This window comes from Bactrocera oleae, chromosome 5, assembly GCF_042242935.1.
Source record: "Bactrocera oleae isolate idBacOlea1 chromosome 5, idBacOlea1, whole genome shotgun sequence".
Classification (NCBI taxonomy): Eukaryota; Metazoa; Arthropoda; class Insecta; order Diptera; family Tephritidae; genus Bactrocera; species Bactrocera oleae.
The window spans coordinates 29,260,264-29,284,770 of record NC_091539.1 but is presented as its reverse complement, the minus strand read 5'-3'; the positions used below and the strand labels follow the sequence as shown (position 1 = coordinate 29,284,770).

Genomic DNA, 24,507 nt, shown 5'->3' with positions numbered 1-24,507 from the left:
CGCTCAATTGAAAACCAAATTAAAAATAATTAAATATTGCAATCGAAAAAGTGGCTCATAATACGTTATCAAAGGCACACACATCTCTGTTTTAACTTGTGCCTTTGCCTGGAGGAACTATTGAGTATTCATTCCGTACCATAGTGAACAACGGGAAAAGCGTGCTTCTCCCCATAAATTATATATTTTATACCTCTTGGGATAACGATATTTATTTTCGATAATGTCTGCAGCTATTATACAGCAGAAGTGTACAAACAATTCTTCATTAATTTACTTTGAGTGCGGTGATATTTTTAAAGCGGTAAGTAACATAAATGCAGTACTTGGAACATTATAAGCGATATAGGGTGTGCTTTAGTTTAGCATCCCACGATTTCAGGGTTAAGAGGGGTATGGTTGGATAGAGGAGATTTTCCAGATCACGAATATATATAATTATTGCCGCCGGAAACTTATAGTTTTTAAGATATTTGCATTTTTAGTTGAAAATTACACAAATTTCATTTTACTATTTCCCGATTTATGGTTAGCTTTTCTTTTATATTATGCATTTTACACACTAACACTTCACTTCAATGTTTCTACATATTTATTTTATATTAAATATTTAAGTATTTGCTTTAAATAAGCATTTAATTTTTACACAATTTTCGTTATATGAACAATAACAAATGGGTTCCATGTTGACAACTAACAAGTCTTGCCATATCTATTATCAACATATATATATTTATATATACCCTATATAACTATAAGTTTCCGGCGACAATAATTATATATATTCGTGATCTGGAGAATCTCCTCTATCCAACCATACCCCTCTTAACCCTGAAATCGTGGGATGCTTAACTAAAGTTTTCCCGCGATATATAATATATTGAGGAAAAATATGAAGATATAAAGGGTATATCTACATATGTATATATCGTCTTAAGAGAATATTAAAAATATACATAATTCAATCGCGTCAAACTTCTTTCCGCACTGGCGGCCTTCGGCCGCTCTTTAAAAAAATAACCCTGGCAAATCCAATACCATAATTTATCAATAGAAGGGGGGAATGAACAAAATTATAGCTCCTGGTTTTGGGGTATAATCCTCTTTTATTGTTCATTTTAATTCGCTTTCAACATATATATATATAAATAACAACGGTAAAATAATATATACGCTTGTTAATGTGAAGTAAAGCATTGATAATAGTGGAACGTATTTACATATTTTATGATGGACACTAACAAAACCTGTGAGCAGATTAGACAAGTGTATATAAAACCGTGAGCGGCATCCGGGACGTTTGAGTAGCTGAGAAAAAAAAATACAGGCACAATAAGTAAATTCCCAATATATTATGGATTTGCTGTTTCACTCTTGTGCCTTCAAATGGTATGAATGTAGTTGAAGAACGAATGATGAAAACTTAAAACAAACACTACATTCTCACTAACCTTAAATTAACGAACAGTTTGTAGCTTTGTTCCCTAATTTATTTCGTCCTTTTTGTATATTTTATGGGTAGCAATAATTCTTTAAATTTAACCTTAAAGAGTTTGTCTAAGTGCCTAAATACATAACTACATATGCATGTGTGCGCGTAAACATTTTTGAATTGAGATAAGAAAAACCTAAATATACATATGAACACTTCATTGGTATCTGTACAAATTCTTATTCTTGGAGCTATTTGTATATAATACACATAATAGTATACACGGGAGGTTTACTGATCGTTATATTGTACTTGTATACTCCCAGCTTACACACCACTAACTATGATTTGATTTATAATACATTAGTACTATATGATTTTTTACTTGTCATTGACATTACAATATATGTTAATGACGCATTTAGTATATTTCCATTTTATATATACATACATACATACATATACTTAGTAGATTTTCGTTTATACAATTTTAATAAAACAATCTTCATTTGATAATAAATTTATTTATTTGAAACCTTGAAGTGAATTCAAAATTATTTTGGTTAATTGTTGTAAATATAGTTTACACCAACTTGCGTATATATAATATAAGGTAATTACACTTAAGTAATTGCTCAGATTGCATTCAAGTATTGCTCAAATATTATAAACATACTTAAATATTGAAAAAAAAGTGTTTTGCAAACAAATACCAATTTTACAGATCACATTTTAAAAAGTTTGAAATACACCCTCATTGTTTGAGTTACATTTAAGTTGGAATAAATACCTTTTATATTCACAATAAGACATAAGCATTAGTATAGTTATATCATAAGCAAGCTAATGTAGCGGTATAAAATTGCTTCGTCAGTCAAACATCGTACAAGACTTCAATGGTATACGGCAACTGAAGGCATGACCGAAATATGACACGTTTTGTACTGGAAAGGTACATACACACATGTTTAAATATGTTTTTATATCCTTGAATGAATGAAGATCCGATTCCTATTCCATAATCACTGCTGAAAGAAAACGGACATGTGTGCCGCGTTGATGTGTAATTTACTCCTATTGAAATTTGATATAAATGTTTTGAATTGTCTACAGACCAAACTATCGCATATTTATTTTGACCTCTGTGTTTATATGGATTTACGCTACAATTTATTGACACTCCTTATAATTTTAGTTGAGATGTAAGTGTAGAGACGACTTCAGTGGAACTTTTGAAACATTGTCATAAATATTTGATTAATGCTTATATCAAATTTTTGTTTTCTATATTTATAGTATATATAGTGGGTAGCTTGCCTTTTATATTTCGGAATTTATCAACCGAAGTGTTACAATCTGGCAACTCACAACTTTATCATAAAGTTTGAAATTTTTGATGTTATACTACGTTCGCACCGAATTGAAATCCTCTTGAAAATACAATTTGTGGATTGTGGAAGCAAAGTCGTTCTGACCGACATTGTGTGTTTTCGATGAGTTTTCATTGACACTTCACACATCTATTTGTTTACATTTGTTATGTACCCTACAAGAACAGTGACGGTCATCTGATGGGTAATATGACAGTCATAGCTGAAAAAATTTTGTCAGCGCGCAGAACAAAGTTTCTATCATTTTCTTAAGATCCTTGTTTTCTTTTTGTTTGTTTGCTTTGTTTTTTCTGAATCATTGCTGACCATAAATCCGTCATAGCTGAAAAACAGTTATGACTGAAACGCTATCAGAAAAATTCTTTTGCACAGTAGATAATATAGTTTTTATTTCTTTATTAAACTTCAAAGTTTTAATCAAAATTAGTTATAATAATATACTTAAATATAAAAAGGAATGCAACAAAAATAAAATATGAAAATATAAAAATAAATTTTCACTTGATGCCATCTCCTCCTTTCAATAGCTCTGCGTACGTCTTTCACCAATCAGTGGATAGTTCTGAATTTAAAAATGCAAATGTATATTAACAGTAAAATGTGAGTGTATTGGTGAACCCATCAGCAGTCTCTTCTAGGGTACGTTTAGGCGAATTATGCATTGTAAACAAATTGTCAACTGACATTTAGGGCTGGCAAAAAATGTCTTCTAATAATATTGATTAAACTAGAGCAGGCACCGATCATAATGAGTGGAATGTAAGTTTTCAAGGGGTTTTCAGCGAAAACTGTGTTTTCCTTTGACAGATTTTGTATGGATGAAAACACAAGTTTTCCCGTGAAAACCTCTTGAAAACACGATTTTTGTGTCGGTGCGAACATAGTATTACACATACTCGGAACGTTTTGACATACGAGCGCTATTTGTCTTTACAGTAACTTCAAATATTCATCGCGGCCAAAAAATGGAAAGTATATATGTAAATCGATAACGTTTTCGCGCGATTATTTTTTTTGTAACTTTCGACGTGAATTAACTTGGCTACAGTGCATCGATAAACTTAATTAAATGTTTGCGTAAAACTCAATCAAGGATCAGTGTTTATCGATTGTATGGTGAATCCAATCGAGGTCGTAGATCACTCCGGGACCAGCACAGTTGTTCAAATTTCATCCCACACAATTTGTCAATCGCTAAAAAAAAAACTCATTCGATTGTGAATCGTAGCTTAACTCGTATAAGCCCGAAAGTAAACAACAGTCGACTGTATGATCTGTTATTCGGCATTTAATTTTCTCCTGTTATTCTTCTTATTTTGGTTGCATTTTGTAATTACGAAACTTTGATTGAAATGAAGTATATGGTAAAAATTATGTTTTTGAGCTAAGCAAGTGGATAACAATGAACAAAAGTTTAAAAAAGTTTATTTATTGCATTATTTTAAAAATTACAATAAAATACAATTCCACTAAAAATAAAACGACAAACAAATTTTATTACATTGACATTAACTATCTAATTTGGAGTGGAAAATATTAAACATTTCAATATGAATCTTTTATAAAATCTAAATGTCATAGAAAAGAATTACGATTGATAGGTGCAAGCTTTATTGGAACGCCCATTAATTAAGGTTAATTGAAATGAATATGGCTCCATACCAGGCTCTTCAGGTAGCTTGGCGTTTATCAGTTATTTAGTTCATTTTAAATTGAGTTGGTTGCCCAAAAACTAAAGCATTTAAAATATCGTATATTAAATACACCATCACCATATTAAAACACAGATAAGGGCTTATGAACTCTGAATACTAAAATTGACAGTATATAGTAATACAATATATAGCCGTATCGACCTAGACCTCAATCACTGTATGTTATGTAAATTGTGCCACTCTTTTGCTATGCCATAGTTTAAATACCTCATGGTTACCTAATGGTGGGTATATAAATCGTAAAATTTTGCTCGTTTCTTTTGTTACTTTTCCGAAGTCATCATTAATACAAAACCGGTATTTGAAATCAGAGACAGTGTGCGAGTATAATCAAAAGTACCAACAAATTAAAGGGATTGAACCTCTAACGTAGACAATCAATATAAACACCATGCACACATTATTAATATGAGTGTATATAGAAGAATAACATAAGGTTTACGTCTTAATTGGGCAAACAACCTTTAAATGAATTAAAACGATATCTTTGTGTAGGCGAAAATTGTTATAGTTACCACAAAATTCAACTGGAAATTGGATTGAATTCAGCATTTACATAACTTCAAAAAATTAAAGTATAAACTTTATTTACACAAAATTTGAAATTTTTAGCTAATCTTGGGGTATCACAAAGTCTAATGAGATATATTAATTATTTAAAGTTAATTATTATAAATTTATGAAAATTTCTTTGTATAACCACCCTAATGAATAAGAATAATTATTAACATGATTTCCATAGGCCTGGTCAAATACCATACATTTTATATCGAAATATACGCAATGGTTACATAAAATTCACATAGCTCTAAACTAGCCAAGTTTCGTATAAGAATGTACGTTAAATGTGTTTACAGCTTCTCGAGAAAATTCAAATTGCAGATGCCTTTGAAAAATAATAAACCATTGTCGAAACCCTTGTTTAGCGACCCAAGAGTATAAATTTTTGTTTACTTTCGCAACATGTTCAAAGTAATATACAATACATATAATAGAGCTGTTGTTTGCAAAACAGGAAAAAACGTTAATATAATATAATTATACCCTTCACAATTAAAAACGTTTTAATTCAAGACTTGATTTTGATCGATCAGTTTGTATTGCAAATATGGCCTATTGAAAACCGATATGAACAATTGGTTCGATGATTGTACCGTTGCCTCGAACAATAATACATGCGAAATTTTCTATAGTGGTCCAATATCTGCGGTTCCGACAAATGAGCAGCAGAGAAAAGAACATGTGCAAGACGTGTGAGGGACTAGTTCGCGTATAGACAGACGGACATGGCTAAATCGACTCAGCTTGTCACTGACGTTTCCTTCTGGGAGTTACAAACTTCATGGCAAAATTAATATACTGTGTTCAGGGAATAAATATTCGATATTTATACATAAAGATAAATAAAAGTTATCAACGTGAATAGGCGAATTGGTTTCCGTTTATCTGCCTTTCCGTCAGTACATGTAAATGCTAATAGTAAAAATTGTGGAATCTTTATGAATCTTGGCTCAAGGCCCTTGGTAATACAAATTTGACACGGAGGATATTTATTAAATAATAAAAATATCGCCTTCTAAAAGCGTAAATCGCTCGTTAAGCATATTTTGTTTCATCATATAATGGTACAGAGCGAAATTGGCGAAAATCAGTAGATAATCACGCCCACCGTTTATATATCCGTTATATACGAAACGATTAAAAAGGCGATAACTAATTCAAATTGTTAAGTGAATCCATCTAGAATCGACGAAATAATGTTTTTTTTATCTAGGCTCCAAATGGAGGGTCGCGTCTTACAGTTATATCTTCGGTTGGATAACATTGACTAAATTCATTCGCACACAGCTAACCGAATGGAAGTCACGGGTTTTTCTGATAAAAATCATATCGTATATGCGTGTAATTCATACATATGTATGTATGTACATTGAAGAAAATTTCCACATTGACATGAGCAGCAGCATACATAAATTTAACGTATGGTACAATTAACCCTTTCGGACTATATATTCGTATTAGTTTACCGCTATTTCGTTAATAAAATAGGTATTTAATGAACTCGTTGAACCTATCGTTTATCACTATTTCCTATCTTTATCGGTTTTACCAGATATGGATGGGAGGGAAACAAAATTTTTTTTTTACCAACTTTGTATAAAGATAGTCTGATATCGCAGGGTATAATAGTGCGTACGTTGCTATCGTAATTGGAAATTAAATAATTCACTAAAACTTAATTTTTTTAAATTTGATTTCTTTCTATTTTTGAGACTGATTGCAATTTTGCGTCTTGTAATAGTTAATTAAATCGTTCATCTGTATAGGTATACTTATGCACTCTAAGTTATTTGTATGAAAATATAGCTAGCACCAAAACCTGTAATATTATAATATATATTATTCTTAACATACTCACTTTTGTTTGCGTTTTCTGAACAGGAACTAAGATCATAGTAGTCGTTTTGTAAGCGTTAAATGTACATATCTATATGATGTGTGTTTAGATTGTGTGTTTGCTCAATATTTATACTTATATATATTCACACACACATATATACAAGTATATCTACTTGAAAACAAGAGTCAAGCAAGTCTTTGCCAGCACTCAGTGTTCGGCTTTGACTCACTCACATGTCCGGTATTTGTTGTCCATGAGCGCCCATACGAGCGTGATACAACATCACATACATTAACATATAAATAAACCTATAAGATTATGTATATGTATACGTGAACGCCGTATTTATAAACTATATATTTGTGTACATACAAGCATATGTTTATATGTATATATTTATATAAATCTAAGTATATAATTTTGTGTTTAATATAAAATTACTGTATAAATTAAATACTTCTACTTTTTTAACATTGTAGCATCTATCTACATATTTATATATATATGTATACATACACATATATTTAGTATATGTATGCATATATATACGTTTAGGTATATAATCTGTTTGTTCATACATGTGGAGATAAGTGCTAACAAACGTTGCTTAAAAATAAATTTAACTTGCAAGTTATTTGTTGGTTGAAAAGAGACAAAGTTGATATTTTTCTTGAGAGCCTACAACTGGAGAGTTAGTGATTACTTTGGGTTGCGTACAGGTTTTTTAACACGCTACAAGGAAAAGATACTTTGGATATATGTATATTTATGTCTGAATGTATATGTGTTTGAAAGTGCAATATGTGAGAAAATGTAGATTCGGAGAGCGAAACTGCAGGGTAGATGCGATTGTGGTAAACCAGTTTATAACGTTCAAAACAACACAAAGTAGTGTAGTAATGCGATATGACGCAAGATGCGGGAATCAGTCGAATGGCAGAGTTGTTTAATTTGTTATCTGGGTTTTTTTCTGAGTGAGAGCATTTGATTGGACTTCCCTAATCTCAATTTTCATTGAAAAGGAAAATTAATCAATGCAAACTAGGAAATTTTTAGGTTAAGAGACAACTACCTCTGTTTTATAATATGTACATGGAAGGAAAATGTGCATATGTATATTCATATGTAGATACCTGGTTTCATTGTTTTTTTTTTTTTTTAATTTTAAAATTTACAAATCAAATCGGCCATTGCTTGTTTTAAACACCAGAAGAGATTGTTAATTGTTACATATGAAATTAGGTAAAATATTTTGATGTTAATAATATACCCATAAAGCAAGCTTACCTAAGTCAGGCGTTAGACTTAGTTAGCGCTATAGGACCAGCTCCGAAAACTACAATTTTAGCCAATTTTGTTTTTTTATTTTTGAGTCTCAGTTTGCTGCATGTTATATGTATATATATTGCTTCACATGAATACGATTAAAAATACGTACAGAAAATGCAGTTAAAGATTGCGGATCACAGACTCAGCTGAAGTGAAGGTATTTCAGCCGGTTGGTGTTGGCTGAATAGGTTGCAATAATAAAAATAAGCTGTTGGCTTGCGTTATTATTTGCTGTGTCTTGCCGAGTTACCGTAGATGTGTTTGCCTCATTTACTTGACTTCGCTTAAGTTTTGCATGGTTGCTCAGCAGGTTATTGGATGAGGCATTTGCTTTGGGTTTTTGTGATTTAACTTTTTGTGGAGTGAGTGGTTTGTCGTTTGGTGTCTTCATAGTAGTGGTTTGAACTTGAGCTCTATACATAATTGGTAAGTTGCATAATGTGTTACAGCATCAAAGTAATAATTTTGTTTGTTTTTTTATTTCCATTTATTGTATTTTTGACGGTTGGTTTATCATTTCCAAAATAAGTCTGCAGTCATATACATACTTGTACATATGTATGGACATATAATCTAAAATGATGGAAGATTGTGTACTATTAAAATTTACAATCTCAACTTAAGAGCAAAGTAACAATCTTCGTAGATATAAAGTAAATTGTAAAATAGAATTTGTTAATGAATTAGACAATATAATTTATGAAATTATGTATTTCACAACTATAATATGTACATTTCGTTAACTGTGCATGCATACAAAAGAAAATTTTAACAGATTTGAATATAAACGAACTTACTTATAAATTTTCGAATAATTTAAACAAAATTAACCGAGCCTTTGTTTAAAATCCTAGTTGACTCGATAATATTTTCAAAGCGCGTGTGGGCGAATAAAAATGATGCATAATTATATAAAATTTGTGTTCATTTGGCTACCAAACTGAAATATGTATTGTAAATTAAATTTGTTTAAAAATCGAATTGGTTTTGAAAATAAATATTTTATTTCCGGACTACATATAAAAAAGTTGAAACCTGTAAAAATTTAAATCTACTCAAATTAAAGGATTGGGTATTTAAAATCAGCATGTACGAGGGTTGCCTTTTATATTTCGGGATTAGAGGTTAAGAACAAATCTTAATCATCGAAAATCTAGTTTTTGAAAATATTCTCTATTAAGATATATAATCTTTTGCATGCATTCCAAAAAATGTCTTCCGAACGGGTCAACCGCCTTTTCACGTGTCAAAAAATATTGACAACTTAGTTACTTTTTACGTACGGGAATAAAAAGAAGTCATTCTGAACCAAGTCAGGACTATACGACGGATGACTAATCAAATCGATGTTTTGAGTGCTTAAAAATGCAGTTGTTTCAATCGATGTGTGAAAGCTTACATTGTTGTGGTGAAGAGTGATCCATCTTCGGCAGTTGGTTTTCTTGATTTCTTGAAAAACAACTGGCAAACAAATGGTTGAAGACCACTCAGAATTTATTTTTATGCATTGCTCTATTGGTAAGGTTGCGGCATGTCCAGTTTTTCAAAAAAAAAAAAACGGAAGTGCTTTGTGCGCGAACAACTTTTATTGGATTCGGCTCATCTGGAAACACGCATCCAGTCGTCTGCTTTTTACTTTTGGGTTCATACGCGTAAATCCACAATTCATCACATGTTACGATGTCATATACTATGTTCGCACCGAATTGAAATCCTCTTGAAAACTCAATTTGTGGATTGTGGAACCAAAGTCGTTCTGACCGACATTGTGTGTTTTCGATGAGTTTTCATTGACAGTTCACACATCTATTTGTTTACATTTGTTATGTACCCTACAAGAACAGTGACGGTCATCTGATGGGTAATATGAAAGTCATAGCTGAAAGCTTAAGAGCCTTGTTTTCCTTTTGTTTGTTTGTTTTGTTTTTTCTGAGTCATTGCTGACCATAAATCCGTCATAGCTGAAAATTGTCTGTTATCACTGAAACGCTATCAGAAGTGAAAAATTCTTTTGCACAGTAGATAATATAATTTTTATTTCTTTAATAAATTTCAAACTTTCAATCAAAATTAGTTATAATAATATACTTAAATATAAAAAGGAATGCAACAAAAAATATAATAAAATATGAAAATATAAAAATAAATTTTCACTTGATGCCATCTCCTCCTCTCAATAGCTCTGCGTACGTCTTTCTCCAATCAGTGGATAATTCTGAATTTAAAAATGCAAATGTAAATTAACAGAACTGACATATCAAATGTGAGTGTATTGGTGAACCCATCAGCAGTTTCTTGTAGGGTACGTTTAGGCCAATTATGGAATGTAAACAAATTGTCAACTGTCATTTAGGGCTGGCAAAATATGTCTTCTAATAATATCGATTAAACTAGAGCAGGCACCGATTATAATGAGTGGTATGTAAGTTTTCAAGGGGTTTTCAGCGAAAACTGTGTTTTCCTTTGACAGATTTTGTATGGATGAAAACACAAGTTTTCGCGTGAAAACCTCTTTTGTCTATGAAAACACGAGTTTTGTGTCGGTGCGAACATAGGAATAGACGTATTTCGAAACACCGCTTTCGTATTTTTTTAAAATTTCTCTCGACCAATCGACACGAGCCTTTTTTAAGCGATTGAACGTGAACAAATTTTTTTACAGTCAAATGTTTATGCAATATTGAATGTGTGCTAGTCCCATTAATGCATATAGTTGAATTAAGTTCATCGATGCACTGTTGCTAAGTTAATCCACCTCGAAAGTTGTGAAAAATAATCGCGCTAAAATGGTCGCGATTTACATATACATATGAATATTTTCCATTTTTTGGCTTTTCAAGTTGAAATCGTATTTAATGATACTATGTTTTTAATTCTACAAAATAAAATAATTTACTAGTAAAAAAATATTCTAGTGTCTGATCGAAGTTTTATTTTGTTGACAAAATTGATAAACCTAACAGTTAATTGTTTATAAAAATCGAAATAAAGAATCGATCACGCACTAGTTTTTCATGTTTTCAAAAAACTGTATTAATTTCAGTGAAGTGAAGCGATCGCTAGCAGCTGCTGCTCTCGAGCAGTCCAGAGCGCCCGAGAATTGTTTGCTTGTATATGTCGAGTTTACCTCAAATTTTAAGAGAATATTTCTAATATATACGTATTGTACTGAAATGAAAATTGCAAAAAAAATTGATTTTTGGAAAATTCTGACTACTCCTAACCCCTTTATTTCTACTTAATTGGGTCGATTCTGGTTACTGCTAATATTAATGGTTATCGATGTCGCTTATCACCAAAATTTCACAATTATATTATTGTCTATTTATTTAACAATAACAATAAAACTGATATAGTTATATGTACCTAGCTCTTCTAGCGAAAAAACAACGTGAGCGACATGTTTTCGATTTTTTTTTATACAATTATGTTGACAATTACCAAATGCATTCACACCAAAAATTTCAAAAGCCAATAACGTAATATATTGTCCTAACAATTATAACTCAAGCGACAAACAAGCTCCCTCTGTCCTGCGAAAATAACTTGAAGTAAGAAATATTCATAAAAAACCGAAAAACATGAGAAAATGATCAGCAGTACGAACATATTAGGTAAATACATTGTAAGAGTAAAGCCGCAATAAAACAAACCATATTAACCACGGTTGGCCTCTTTAAAAAATCAGCCACATTTACTGAATCGGTAAATGATGCCTGATGATTTTGTGCCTTTGCATCGTCGAATCATTTATTAGGGAGTGAACTACAATAATTGGTTTGACTATTGACAGTAATCAAACCCAGACGGGTTAAATTTGTCAGAATTAATGTACCATTGAATAAATGTAATGATTTCAAGTCATTTTGTGAAAAAAATATATTCCAAAAGAGTTTCATTACGAATAATTTAGTCTTAAAACTATATTCAAATGAAATATTCTTTAAATGAAGCAAATGGAGATGATTAATGATATTCTCCTTTATTTCCAAAAATGTTACGAAAGAATTAGTGAATAGTTTACAACCATATTGGTATCTGATTAACTTATATTATTGGTCATAAATTCAATTAGTTTTATTACTATATTTTATTTGCCGTCAGCCAAAATTATATCAAAATTATCTTGAAATAAGATATAATATATCAGACATAAACTCAACCGAAAAGGTTAAATTCGATATATAGAGTTGATATGCAAAACGTCATCTAGAGGATCGGAATTGATTATATTCAGCGCTTAACCACATAATTATACATTAAGAAAGCTTGTCCCCTTAAATTTAATAAATGTGTGATTTCAACTAATCTAAACGGTTTAAAGACAGATGGGAAGGCGGAAATCATATAGGGTACATTGGGGGCAGTAAAGATCTGGGCTGATTTCACTAACTTTTTACATTGCTTAGAACATATTTTCTGCAAATTTTACAAATATATAATCCATACACTGACCGCCATATTCAGCATAGGCTTTGTTAGAATAACGAAAATAATTATTTGTAGTATAACTGGGTTTGGGTAATTCGTAGTCCAATATCACATATTTTCGGCATTAAACTATAGTATGTCTAATATTATACGTTCAGTTAATTTTGTTAAGATAGCTTACATATTGACTGATATATACGGTGTAAAGCTAACCCGAAGTTTGAAAAGCTTATACAAGTATTAGGTATATGAGAGATAGGGGTAGAATTGAACCGCTTTTATCCATTTTTGTCATTACCACATGTTATTAACAGAAATATAAGATGATCTCTGAATTCCTTAAAGGTACCTCATATACCATCACGGATGTTTTAAAATTCTGATATTAGTTATGGCGGCTTGGGCAAGTTTTTCATTTTATCCATTTTATGCACAAAGATTCATTGCCATAAGAAAAACACGCTTTTTCAATTACGTTAAAATAACTTAGATCGATATTTGTGGTATAAAGGCAGTTGGAAGTTCGAAAATTTTTCTACTAGGTATATAGGGACTAACGGAATAATTGATCCGATTCAAACCGTTTTTGGCGCACGGACATATTATTATCAGATAAGGATTCTCTGTAAGTTTCTATAATATATCACAGATTGTCCGACTTTTGTGTTAAAAAGTTCGCAAAAGGAATGGGTGTCCATATATTCGGTACCTGGGAGCTATGATCGATTATTATCACGCTTTTATCCGATCTCATTCATTTTTTGTATGTCGGAAGGGGTGCTTAAGGAATTTGTACTAAGCGAACTTGGTTTAAAAGATACAGTAAATCCGGAGACTGCTCCGGCCAAGTCATAACATCGATTTTTGAAACCCGAGGTATGCTTCGGATAATTGTCATGCTGAAACTGTCAAAATAAAAGTTTCTTGAGAATGTTTTTTTATAGTCCTATAGTTTAGTATATTTCAAACATATTCATTGGGGGATTTCAACACAAAAAAATATTTTTAAGATGTTCCATACATAATATATCCGTCTTCAGATTTACTTTGAGCAAAACTTACTAGTTGGCGTTTACATTATTTTCGCGTGTTATCGCAAGGGCATATATTTTATAAACGTGAAGTTTCTTGATATTAATTTGTTTTCAATTTTTCTATGGAGCTCCGCAATAACCGGTCTGGCTGTGTGTTCAGTTGCTCTATTTGCTGGATCCAAACGCAATTGAAATGGATACATCAACCCGGGTAAACAATCTCATTCAACATCTTCAAATACCCATTGACAGTTACTGTTACACCGTTTTCTTCAAAGAAGTATGGCCCGACAAAACACCTTGATGAAATTGCGCTCCACACAGTGACTGGGTCTGGGTGAAATTCCATCTCGTGGATTATTTTCGAATTTCATTCACTCCACATACGGCAATTTTGCTTGTTTACATTTCCGTTTAGATCAAAACGGGCCTTATCAGACATAAACAGTCAATTAATCAAGTTATTGTCTTCTGCGACCATTTCAATAATTTTTTGGCAAAATTCCAGTCGAATGGGCAAATCTAGAGAGTTTAACCGGTCTAAAGTTTGTACGGAAACACGTTTAAGTCATCATGAATTATCCGTTGTAATGACCGTCTGCTAACTCTTCGATTTGCCTGAATTGACGATGCAACAACCGCGATTGTTTCTTGAACACGAACATACGGATCTCAGTTTGCCGCCAAAATTCCGTCTGAATTCCCTTTGGACGACAATGACGGACTGCAAAGCATGGTACCGGTGCACTATCCAAACCCTCTTTTTGGTATCCCAAGCATTCTTTTTTAAAAAATTTAAATAATAACCTTCCAAATAAAAAAAAAGTTGGTGCAGAAAAAAAATGTATTACGGTTTGTTTTTGTCTCACGATTCGTGCGCCACTCTGTAAAAGAGGACTCTAGTTTATTTATATTTTTTGTACTTGAGAAGCACATTTACATTTACAATAACAGCAAATCTAGTAAAGAAGTGATTTTCACACTTAGTTTTTAATACCATGTTCCCACCAAAAATTTGAAGTGATTAATTTACATTTAACCTATTCACTAATCTAGACTGTCTTCGATGCCGTTTGAGATTTATAAAATAGCTGTTTTTTACTAGCCGATCGAAGTTGTAACATTTTTCTCACCACAACTGTATTAGATGCGCTTCGGCAGCCTCACTCCACATTACTCTCCTTTTATTTTCTAATATTTTCACTTATTTACTGGATATTGCTTTAATTTTTCACTTTTTACTTTATTTGTTTGTTTAAATATTTTTCACTTCAATTTGTAGTGTCAAAACCAAATAGCTCTACAAACAAAAATTTTGTTGGCCTAGATATGTTAGATTTTTTAAAATGCCCATATTACGAATTTATTTATGAAAGTATTGAATGTGGTCTTATTTTTATGATTAATGCATACCTTATATTTTAATTAATTATCGGCTCATCAACAATAAAATTTATTTTTCCAGTCATGATTAGAGTTTTGCGCACCTTTTTCACGCAATAATTTCCGAAAATATACAAGTAATAGTTATACGGAAGGTTTCACTAAAAAAAAAAGGTGGATATATCTAGTATTACAGTCTACAAAATGTGAAGTTTGACTCAATGAAAATCTCACTTTGGCATCAAAAGTAATTCGCATGAACTACTCAGAAACAATGACGTCGCCAAATACCCAATACGGTACAGTTTACCACTGCATGTGAACGGGAGGGTGAAACATCTACACCAAATTTATTTTCTCATTGCCGAAAAATATGCTGGCACATTTTCAGATTCTAGGAGTATCTTGAGTATCAAGTTAGGCTATCTTCGCAATAATTTATGGAAATTATAATGAGGAACAGAGGACCAGGATTTAAAAATGATGGAAGTATGTTATCAAGTATCGTCATATAATGGTAGATCTAAAATCGATCTTATATAATATATAGGGCAACAATACCACTGTAGACCAATGTACTTAATATTGTCTACTTTAACACATTGATTGCCAAGCCAATTTTCGTTAAATCCATATTATCCTAATAGTTTTTATCATAAAACCTGAAGAATTGTCTTTAAAATTGGACCAAATTTTTCTGCAGATATCAGCGTACCCAGAAAAAATTATCAAAATCATTCGCACAAAAAGCATGACAAATTTGAGTCTCAAACAACCCATTGTCGCTCGATTTCGTGCAACCTGGCAGCAAATGTTTTAAGAATCTGAAAAATAAAATTAAAGTTAACTATCGATCAAGACGGTCTGCCAAGTACTCAGTTTAGATAAGAAAACGAAAATTTTGAAAAAAATGCGACATAGACAGTCTTCAACTTCTTTGAAGCAGGTTCGCCTGATGAAGTCCATCGTTTCTACTGTTGTATGGTGTATGGTGTGTACCAGTCATTCTTCGACGAGTGTTGTTTCGATTGATACATGGTATCTGATATGTACGAGGAGAAACAACACTCCTTGTAAAATGGTAGCATTTGTTAACAAACTATCTATAACACTACTATCTCAGCTATTTAGCGCACTTTCAATCGGCGTTCTGCCAATATGAGTTCGTAGACTTTTGTCACGTTATTTTCAGAGTCAGTTGATTTCAAGGCACCTCAACAAAACTGGACGTGCGAAACAAGGTTTGATCTATATTGTTAATCTATCTAGGCAAAATTCTGAAAAAGAAAACGCAATAAGTAGTTATCGGCCGGTACATCTCTCCTCCATATTAGTATATTTTTTTTCGGATTGTATTCCACAAGAGCGTATTATCTTCTGCGTATGTATGCTACAGACCGTAGTATTACAACATAATGTCCTGAGCTACGTAGACCGTTGTATGATAACGATACTCAAACCATTATGTTTCCGCATTCATCTTTAACGGTTTCATGTATTTATGGTTGTATGCTCTATTTTCCGGCTGTTGTTGTTGTAGCGGCAGAATTCTACCGAGTTGATAGTCCTTGGCTGGATAAAAATCCGAGTCCGTTCCGGTTACATAGACCCGACTGTCATGGGAACGGTGCATTTTCCGGTCTTCTTATTTGATGAATACCTCGATCATAATTTTTTTTTCAACGTTAGCAACACTTTAAGTGCAGTTATCAAGTAGGTACCGTCTGGTATTGTTGTAACGGTTATCTAATCCCCACTTGGGTGGTAAAGTTCATTGGGTATGCAAAAAGATGTCATGCGAAGACTCTTCTTCGTCTGCAATAGGTGGTGGTTTGACTCTAAGTACGCGATTCACTGAAAGGGAGTCGGTAAAGGTGTTAATAGTTCCACTGTGTATGGCGGTCAGCACATGTCTGTGCATGCGGTTCCGCTTCAAACAGACGACTGCAAGAGTGATTTCTGATTCTGAAAACATCCCAGTATAACTGCTTGGAAACCATATCGGTTCGGCGTAACTTATGACCGGCCGGTCGAGTGTCTTGTATGTTGCCAACAACGTTTCTTTGTATTTAACCCCTAAGCTGCCGGCTAGCGACTTGTTGCGGCACTGTAGTTTGGCAGTTATCGTGGTCGTATGAGGAGTGAAGGGGCACAGGCTGTCAAACGTTATACCTAACATCTTAGGGTTATTGACCGTCGGAATTGTAATGCCATCGGTTCCTTTGTCCAGTTAGTGAAAATGGTCGTGAATTTTGATTGGGAGAGTGTTAGGCTGTTTACTTTTGAGCACATGCCATCGATTCCATTTCCTGACGTCAATATCGTGCAATCATCAGCGTACGAGGTAATTTCCTCTGGTAGTTGGGGGAGTTTCGAGTTGAGGACCTTGGTCAGGACCTTAGTCTCGTCGAGCCTAGATGCTTTAGCATCAGCATTTTGATTCCATCTGAGCCAATGGACTTGGGTGATTTATCCTTGCTGATGACACTCTGAATCTCCTCAACGATGAAAGTAAGTGGCGCGCGGTCTTTTGGCATTTCGCGCAGCCGTTGAGTAACACATCGTTTTTCCTTGTCTGTCGATGGGTACAGTGGCTAAAATATTCGCGCACTTCTTCGGATCCGAGGACGCATAGCCATCGAATTAAATTTCTACCAGATCGTCATGGGCCGACTTCCGCGATTCTTCCAGTCGGGATGCAGCGAGCAGTAGTAGCAGCGATCACCTTGCGGAATTGACGCTCGCCAACGATGACGGTTTGAGGAATGGGTTGTGCGGTAAAGGTGCTCTCGGTAAATTCTATGAAGCCGACCCTAACTGGCTTTGTTAAAGTTAACAATGGTATGGTTGTTTACAGAAATAAAGGCGGGAGGTTTCTCGATCAAGATAACTATGGGCAGATGGTCTGATGCAAGGGTTACTCATGCTATTTATCAGAACACCGCTAGCGATGATAATGTCCGGCGAGCTAATACAGGTGCCCATAATTCTGGTGGGGGCTTCGCCATTATGCAGAATGTCGAATCAAAAATTTAATTTTTTTTTAAATTTTTTGGAGAAAACTGAATTTTAAAAACTGAAAAATATATATTCAATATCATTATGAAAGAAGTTAAGTCATTTCAAAATTAAACCATCTCCCTGTATAAGTTTTTTTGGTTCATTTGGTTTGTATTTTTTTAAACAAATTTTAGCTTTTGTGCACATACTCGTTTGACAACATAGGCACTTTTCTCGGAAACTTGAAGTAAATTAGCTATTGTATTTTTATCTCTATTTAATAAAGAGAAAAACCAGGCTCTAATTGGTTATAAATCTGAAGGTATTATTCTTACTCTTATTTATCTCTGATAACTAGTTTTAGTTGAAAATATTTTCGTTATATACATTGTGACCAAAAAGTTTCCAGATATTGTAAATAAAACAAAAAATTTTTAATCTTTAATATTTATTTTGTCGCCTTCAAAATATGCTCCTTCTGAAGCGATACACATATCCCAAATACATATCCTCTTTTTCCAAACTGCCTTGTAGACACTGTCCGGGATCGCCTTCAGTTCGCTCTGCGAACTTTCTTTTACGGCCTCAATCGAGTCGAAACGGGTTCCACGGAATGGTAACTTTAGTTTTGGAAACAAAAAAAGTCGCATGGGGCCAAATCCGGTAAATACGGTGGTTGACCGATAGTATTGAACGAGTTTTTGGTCTTAAAATCGTTCACAACTACAGCGCGGTGCGGCCTTTAGACGTGCTATCTGTCTAACACTCGTGACGATTTTCGAGCATGATTTCCTTCACTTTATTGATGTTATCGTCCGTGGTAAACGTCAATAGTCGACTGGAAAAAGACATGTCTTTGACGGTTTCTCGACCATCCTTGTATCCTGTACCAGTCGTAGACTTGGGTTTTCGATGGAATAGATTCACCATAGGCCTTCTATTTCGCAATGATTCCGCACACAAAATTTGGTTCGAAACACAAAATTTGATGCAAATTCTTTCTACGATATTTTTTCCATTGTAAGAATCGCAAAGCACTTATGAGGTCGACTGATTTCAACAGCTACTGCAAACAACCTGGTTGACAGATCCCGCTCATTTTTGGTATAGTAATTAAGGACAGTGCTACCAACTTAACGAATAAAAAGTGCTTAAAAATAAATATTCAGCGCGGGCAAATTAAATGACAATTTCCGGAAAATTTCTGGTCACAATGTATATATACCATATATTTATATATATATTGGTGATATAATATATCTCTTGATAGCTTACTATGTGAGGGGCAATCAGAATTCCTTCAGAAATTTGCTTTTGTTTGTTGACTATACTAATCAAGAAGTTTTTTAAACAACAAAAAGGTAGTTTGGAAATATACTTTTTTATTATAAATTTTTGGACGTAAGTTATATCGAGACTTTATTCAACTACAATATAAACAATTTAAGTCTCTTTTGTGAGGTAAAAAAAAAAAACGGAATACTACAATAATATTATGCAGCTAACTTTCTATAATTACTTGCTATAATAAATGTTTTTTAATATAATTATATTTCATGAGATGAAAGATTACAATTACAGCATATGTTTTATGTTTTTTCAGAACCAATCAAATGATCAACAGCAACATATTCGTTCAAGTCGGTCAGTTAGCAACAATGGTGATATAATAATTTCCGAAATGGATGATTCTGTCAAAGTAGTCGACCAGATAGTGAAGCTGGACATCAAGAAAGATTCTGATCAATGCCGTCCCCACACTGCATTGACTAGAACAATTTCGCAACCACAACCTCAGGCACAACATGAGGCAAATGTTGAGTCTTATGTAACAACCATATTAGAAAACTTCGGAAACTTGAACTTACATCGTAAACTGGAAAGAACACAATCTGAACCCTTACCACAGCAAGTTAATACTTCCAGGTAATATAATATAATGTTTATACCTTAAACAGGGTATATGAAGTTTGTTTAGAAGTTTGTAACTCCCAGAAGGAAACGTCGGAGACGTATATAAATATAAATATATATGATCCCAAAAAGCTGCTCATATGTCAAAACCGATATCGGACCACTATATCATATAACTGCCATACAAATTCAACGATCTGAATCAAGTGCTTGCACGTAAAACTTTCGCAACTTTCATAAAATACAAGGTTACGACAACTGTTGACGTCATGAATCCAACATCGTAATACCTGCAGTAGGACGAATTTGAAAAATAAAATCATTAGCAATATTACGGGTTTTTGTTCAAATCATCTGCTATATCTCTCCTTCATTGCACATTAAGATAGACTTAAACACACAATATGAATGTGAAAGTTTGTTTAAGTCTAGCTTACCCAATTTGAAGGGAATGTATTTTTTGGAATCATCCACTTTAGGATTATTAGAGCGAAATCTTGAAATTTAACCGCCTCTGTGCCGCAAAAAATAACCCATAGCTTTTTTTAAATTTTCATTTTTGAGAAGCCTTAAGAAATGTAAGAGGAAAACGTGTTTATAAGTATTTCTGTGATATACTGATACAAAAACAGAGTCATAAATATCTTATTATCCAAAAATTTTACGTTATATCCTCCGCCTTAAGTTTAACAAAGTTGTGCCAAATGTTGAGATATAAATTTCTTCATAACATTCATATCACTCAATTTTCAAATTCGAATTTTATCCATATCTTTGCTAGCAACAACCCACTGTACACTAAATTAACGTTTAAATAGGATGCAGAAGAGTCAAGAATTTTATCAAAAACACGCAAATACGCTAACTTCGGTCGACCAATTTGTATGATGGCTATATGTTATGGTGGTCCGATCTAAACAATTTTTTCGGATATTGTCGCATTGCCTTGGACAATAATCCATGCCAGATCAAATAATTTACTCTGAGGGGACAAGAGTCTTCATTAAAGCATGAGATAGTTGATTATATACTGAATAATTTATAATGCCGATAAATCCCAAATCCCATTTGTTTCTTAGTAAATTATAAAGGGTGTTTATTTTAGACATGTGGTTTTTAAGAAGAAATAAAACGACCACAACAACGCAGAATATTCCGTTCCAAGGCGTCGATCGTCTCGGATTTATGCCCGTAGACAAAAAAAATCACATAACCCAACAAAAAATAGTTCAGCGGTGTTAAATCGCACGATTTTGAAAGCCACGCCACAGATGATGCGCTCACCAAAAGTTTCCGTCAATAAATTGATTGTTACGTTGGCTGTATAGCATGTAACGCCGCCTTGTTGGGCAGGCACAAAAAAGTCATTACTCAATGCTCTATAGAGTTCCCTATTGACTGTAACATTATGGCCGGCTTCATTTCCGGGATCGGTGGTCATCTCGTATTGGGTTCATTCACGAAACGTGCGAGCGCTTGATCCGAAGTAAGTCTATTTATTATGAAATGGCAAATCAAACAGTATAAATCAAGTAATAGCTGTCAAAAAAAAAAAACTCTGAAAATACTCTTGAATAAATATAATAGCGACCGTGGTAATTTACCACAGTTATTTATATCAATTGTATAATTTTGATATGTACTTATTTATATATTATGTTTTCTTTGTTTAAGATATAAAACCGAACTTTGTCGTCCGTTTGAAGAAGCCGGTGAATGCAAGTATGGAGAAAAGTGCCAGTTTGCTCATGGATATCATGAGCTACGAAACTTACAAAGACACCCAAAGTACAAAACCGAATATTGTCGCACATTCCACAGCGTTGGATTTTGTCCTTATGGCCCAAGATGTCATTTTGTACATAACGCGGATGAAGCTAGAGCTTTACAACAAATGCAGCAACAGCAGCAGCAACAGCAACAAACAAAATTGCAAAATCATTCCAGTTTTCATAACTGCATCACAAGTTATCCATTGCAGCTTAAACCAGGAAACAACGCAGCTAATCTAAATCATTCACTACCTTTGAGTCCTCCCCTGAGCATGTCAACAGGCTCAGATCGAGAGTCACCCACAGGGTCATTATCCTTAAGTCCTACCAGTTCTATGACTAATTTTACATTTGGTGATCAAATTAGCCCGGTAAATTCGGTTTTCCAGAACACATTTCCTTACTCAAACACTCCACCCGAAAGCCCAAACACTCCAATTTCCCCAGTGAATACACCACCACCTAATATAATATTAGGTTCAATACAAAATCAGACTTCGTTGTACATAAAGCCTGTTACAATTCAAGGCAAACAGATCCTACAAAAGAGTTCAAGCTCTCCCATCGCTATAATCAGGAATGTTAATAAAATTCCAACCAAAGTTAATTCTGTTTCATCACTTAACAGTGGTGAAGATGCACGTCTGCCAGTTTTTAACAGATTGAGCTCAGCTGTTGAAAAGTTTCCTAACAAAGCTTTATAATTTGACGAAATCTCTATTTGAATATAATTAAAATTTCTAGTTTTTTGTTGTTTTACATTTTAAATTATATATATATATATATATATTGTATATATATACTATATATATATATACAACCTAAATTATTAAACAAAAAATATATTTTACGATAATTTATATATTTTATATTAAATATCTCTTTATCCAGAAAATGGGTATATACTAGAAAGGGGACTTAGTTCATAGGAAAGAGTTGGAGAAAGATGAATAGGCAAAATATGCTTTTGCATTTATTAAATTATCTATATATAATATTTATTTAATATATACAATATATCATTTCATTTTGTTTGCAGAAATATTTTATATGCCGCTATAAAACTTCCATATAAAATTTTTAATTTATAACTTAAAGACAATGGATAATGTAATAAATTAGGTGCAGTTATAAAAATTATTAATGAAATGAAGTCAATGTGAGATGAGAAATTAATATTTTGTAGTATTAAAATTGAAAAATATATTTAACTGGATACTATATTAACGTAACTACCTGTATAACGTAAATTATTACCTACTTGTATCTTGTTACACAATAATAATAACGTGTAAATGAAATGAAAAATATTTATTCCAATACGTTACAAAAACTCGAAGATGGTTAACACTGATGAAAATTCTCAAAGTGCCTTACAGTTAATTAAATATATACATATGTAGATATTTTAGTATTTATACAATTTTTATTTAATTGGTTAAGAGATGATTCGCGAATTAGTCGTCTTCCTTTTTTACTTTCGTTAAAAAATGCTTCCATTTATTTTTACATGTGCTTATACAAATTTTGAATAAAATACATTAATTTTTTCTTATTAAAATGTTTACAACTGTTTTTTCTTGGCAAATTTTTTATTGAGATTTATTATATATCCATGCATATATTTTCTGGATGAAATACATAGTGGGTAAAACAAAAAAATTAAATCCTTATTACTAACCTTTTTTTAAATATACTTTACCACCCCTATAATTGGTTTAATGCTGTTGATATAGGGTGCGTTCGAGCTACCTAATAATTGCAGCAGTACAACTACCAGAGATCCCTGACAGCTGCTGTGTTGCATATTTGTTGATACTGTGCAGACAGAAATTTAGTGTTGCCGATTATTTGCATAAATTGCGTGCAAAAAGTGACAGTAGAACGTGATGCTGTTGCAAGTGTTGCTAAAAATTCACGCAGAACGTAATACTTTGACAAATTTGCAACACTGCTGTCGTGATTGCCATCTTGAACGTACCCATACATACATACATAATTATTTAATAAAATAATTTTTGAAAATGCCCAATCCAATGTGCACCCTGTGTGCTCAGTATATCTGAAAATATTCCAATGCTTGTTTCAATAAATCTAAATATTTTTCCAATATATCCCGCCAACTGAACACCTGGGATTTGAAATGCCACACGAGAAAAACGAATTTTGAACACCGAAATAACTGATTTACTAATAAAATAATTAACGTTATCAACTCGTCCATAATCTTATCTTAAATACAATTTTAAATGCACGAAATATTAAATGCTGCTTAAGACCGTTTTCTCATTGTCTGGTTAAGCGCTTAGAACTTTATCGGTAACATTTTGAAAAATGCTTTTCTCAATATCTGGTTAGCAACCATTTGTCAATTAAATTCTTAAGCTTTACCAAAATAAGGAGTATTGATTAGTTTCTTATTAGAACATTTAATGACAGCTGTAAAATATATTAGAAAATTCAGTTGCATAGCCCCTCAAAAATTTACATAAAAAAATAAAAACAAAATAAAACAATTACTATACAGTAATACCCCGTTTTATGCTAAAATTGTCCTGTTAATCAAAATACGGTGTGCGTTCAAGCAAAGCAGACTTTTGAAAAACAAAAAGTAGAAGTTGGGGAGGCGGCTAAAAATTAAGTGTTTAAAGCTAGTAACGGATGGTTCAGCCGATTAAGAGCCCTTGTAATTGGCATAGCATCGC

General features: G+C 32.8%; 1 protein-coding gene across 1 annotated transcript; it reads left to right on the top strand.

The window, feature by feature from the left end:
* Nucleotides 1–109: 109 nt before the first annotated feature.
* Tis11 (Tis11 zinc finger protein) lies at nucleotides 110–23,363 on the top strand. The gene is made up of 3 exons (XM_014244384.3): nucleotides 110–304; nucleotides 19,720–20,042; nucleotides 21,705–23,363. Exons 1-3 carry the CDS (start codon nucleotides 224–226, stop codon nucleotides 22,504–22,506), a joined length of 1,206 nt encoding a protein of 401 aa, XP_014099859.1. The 5' UTR covers nucleotides 110–223; the 3' UTR covers nucleotides 22,507–23,363.
* Nucleotides 23,364–24,507: the final 1,144 nt, after the last annotated feature.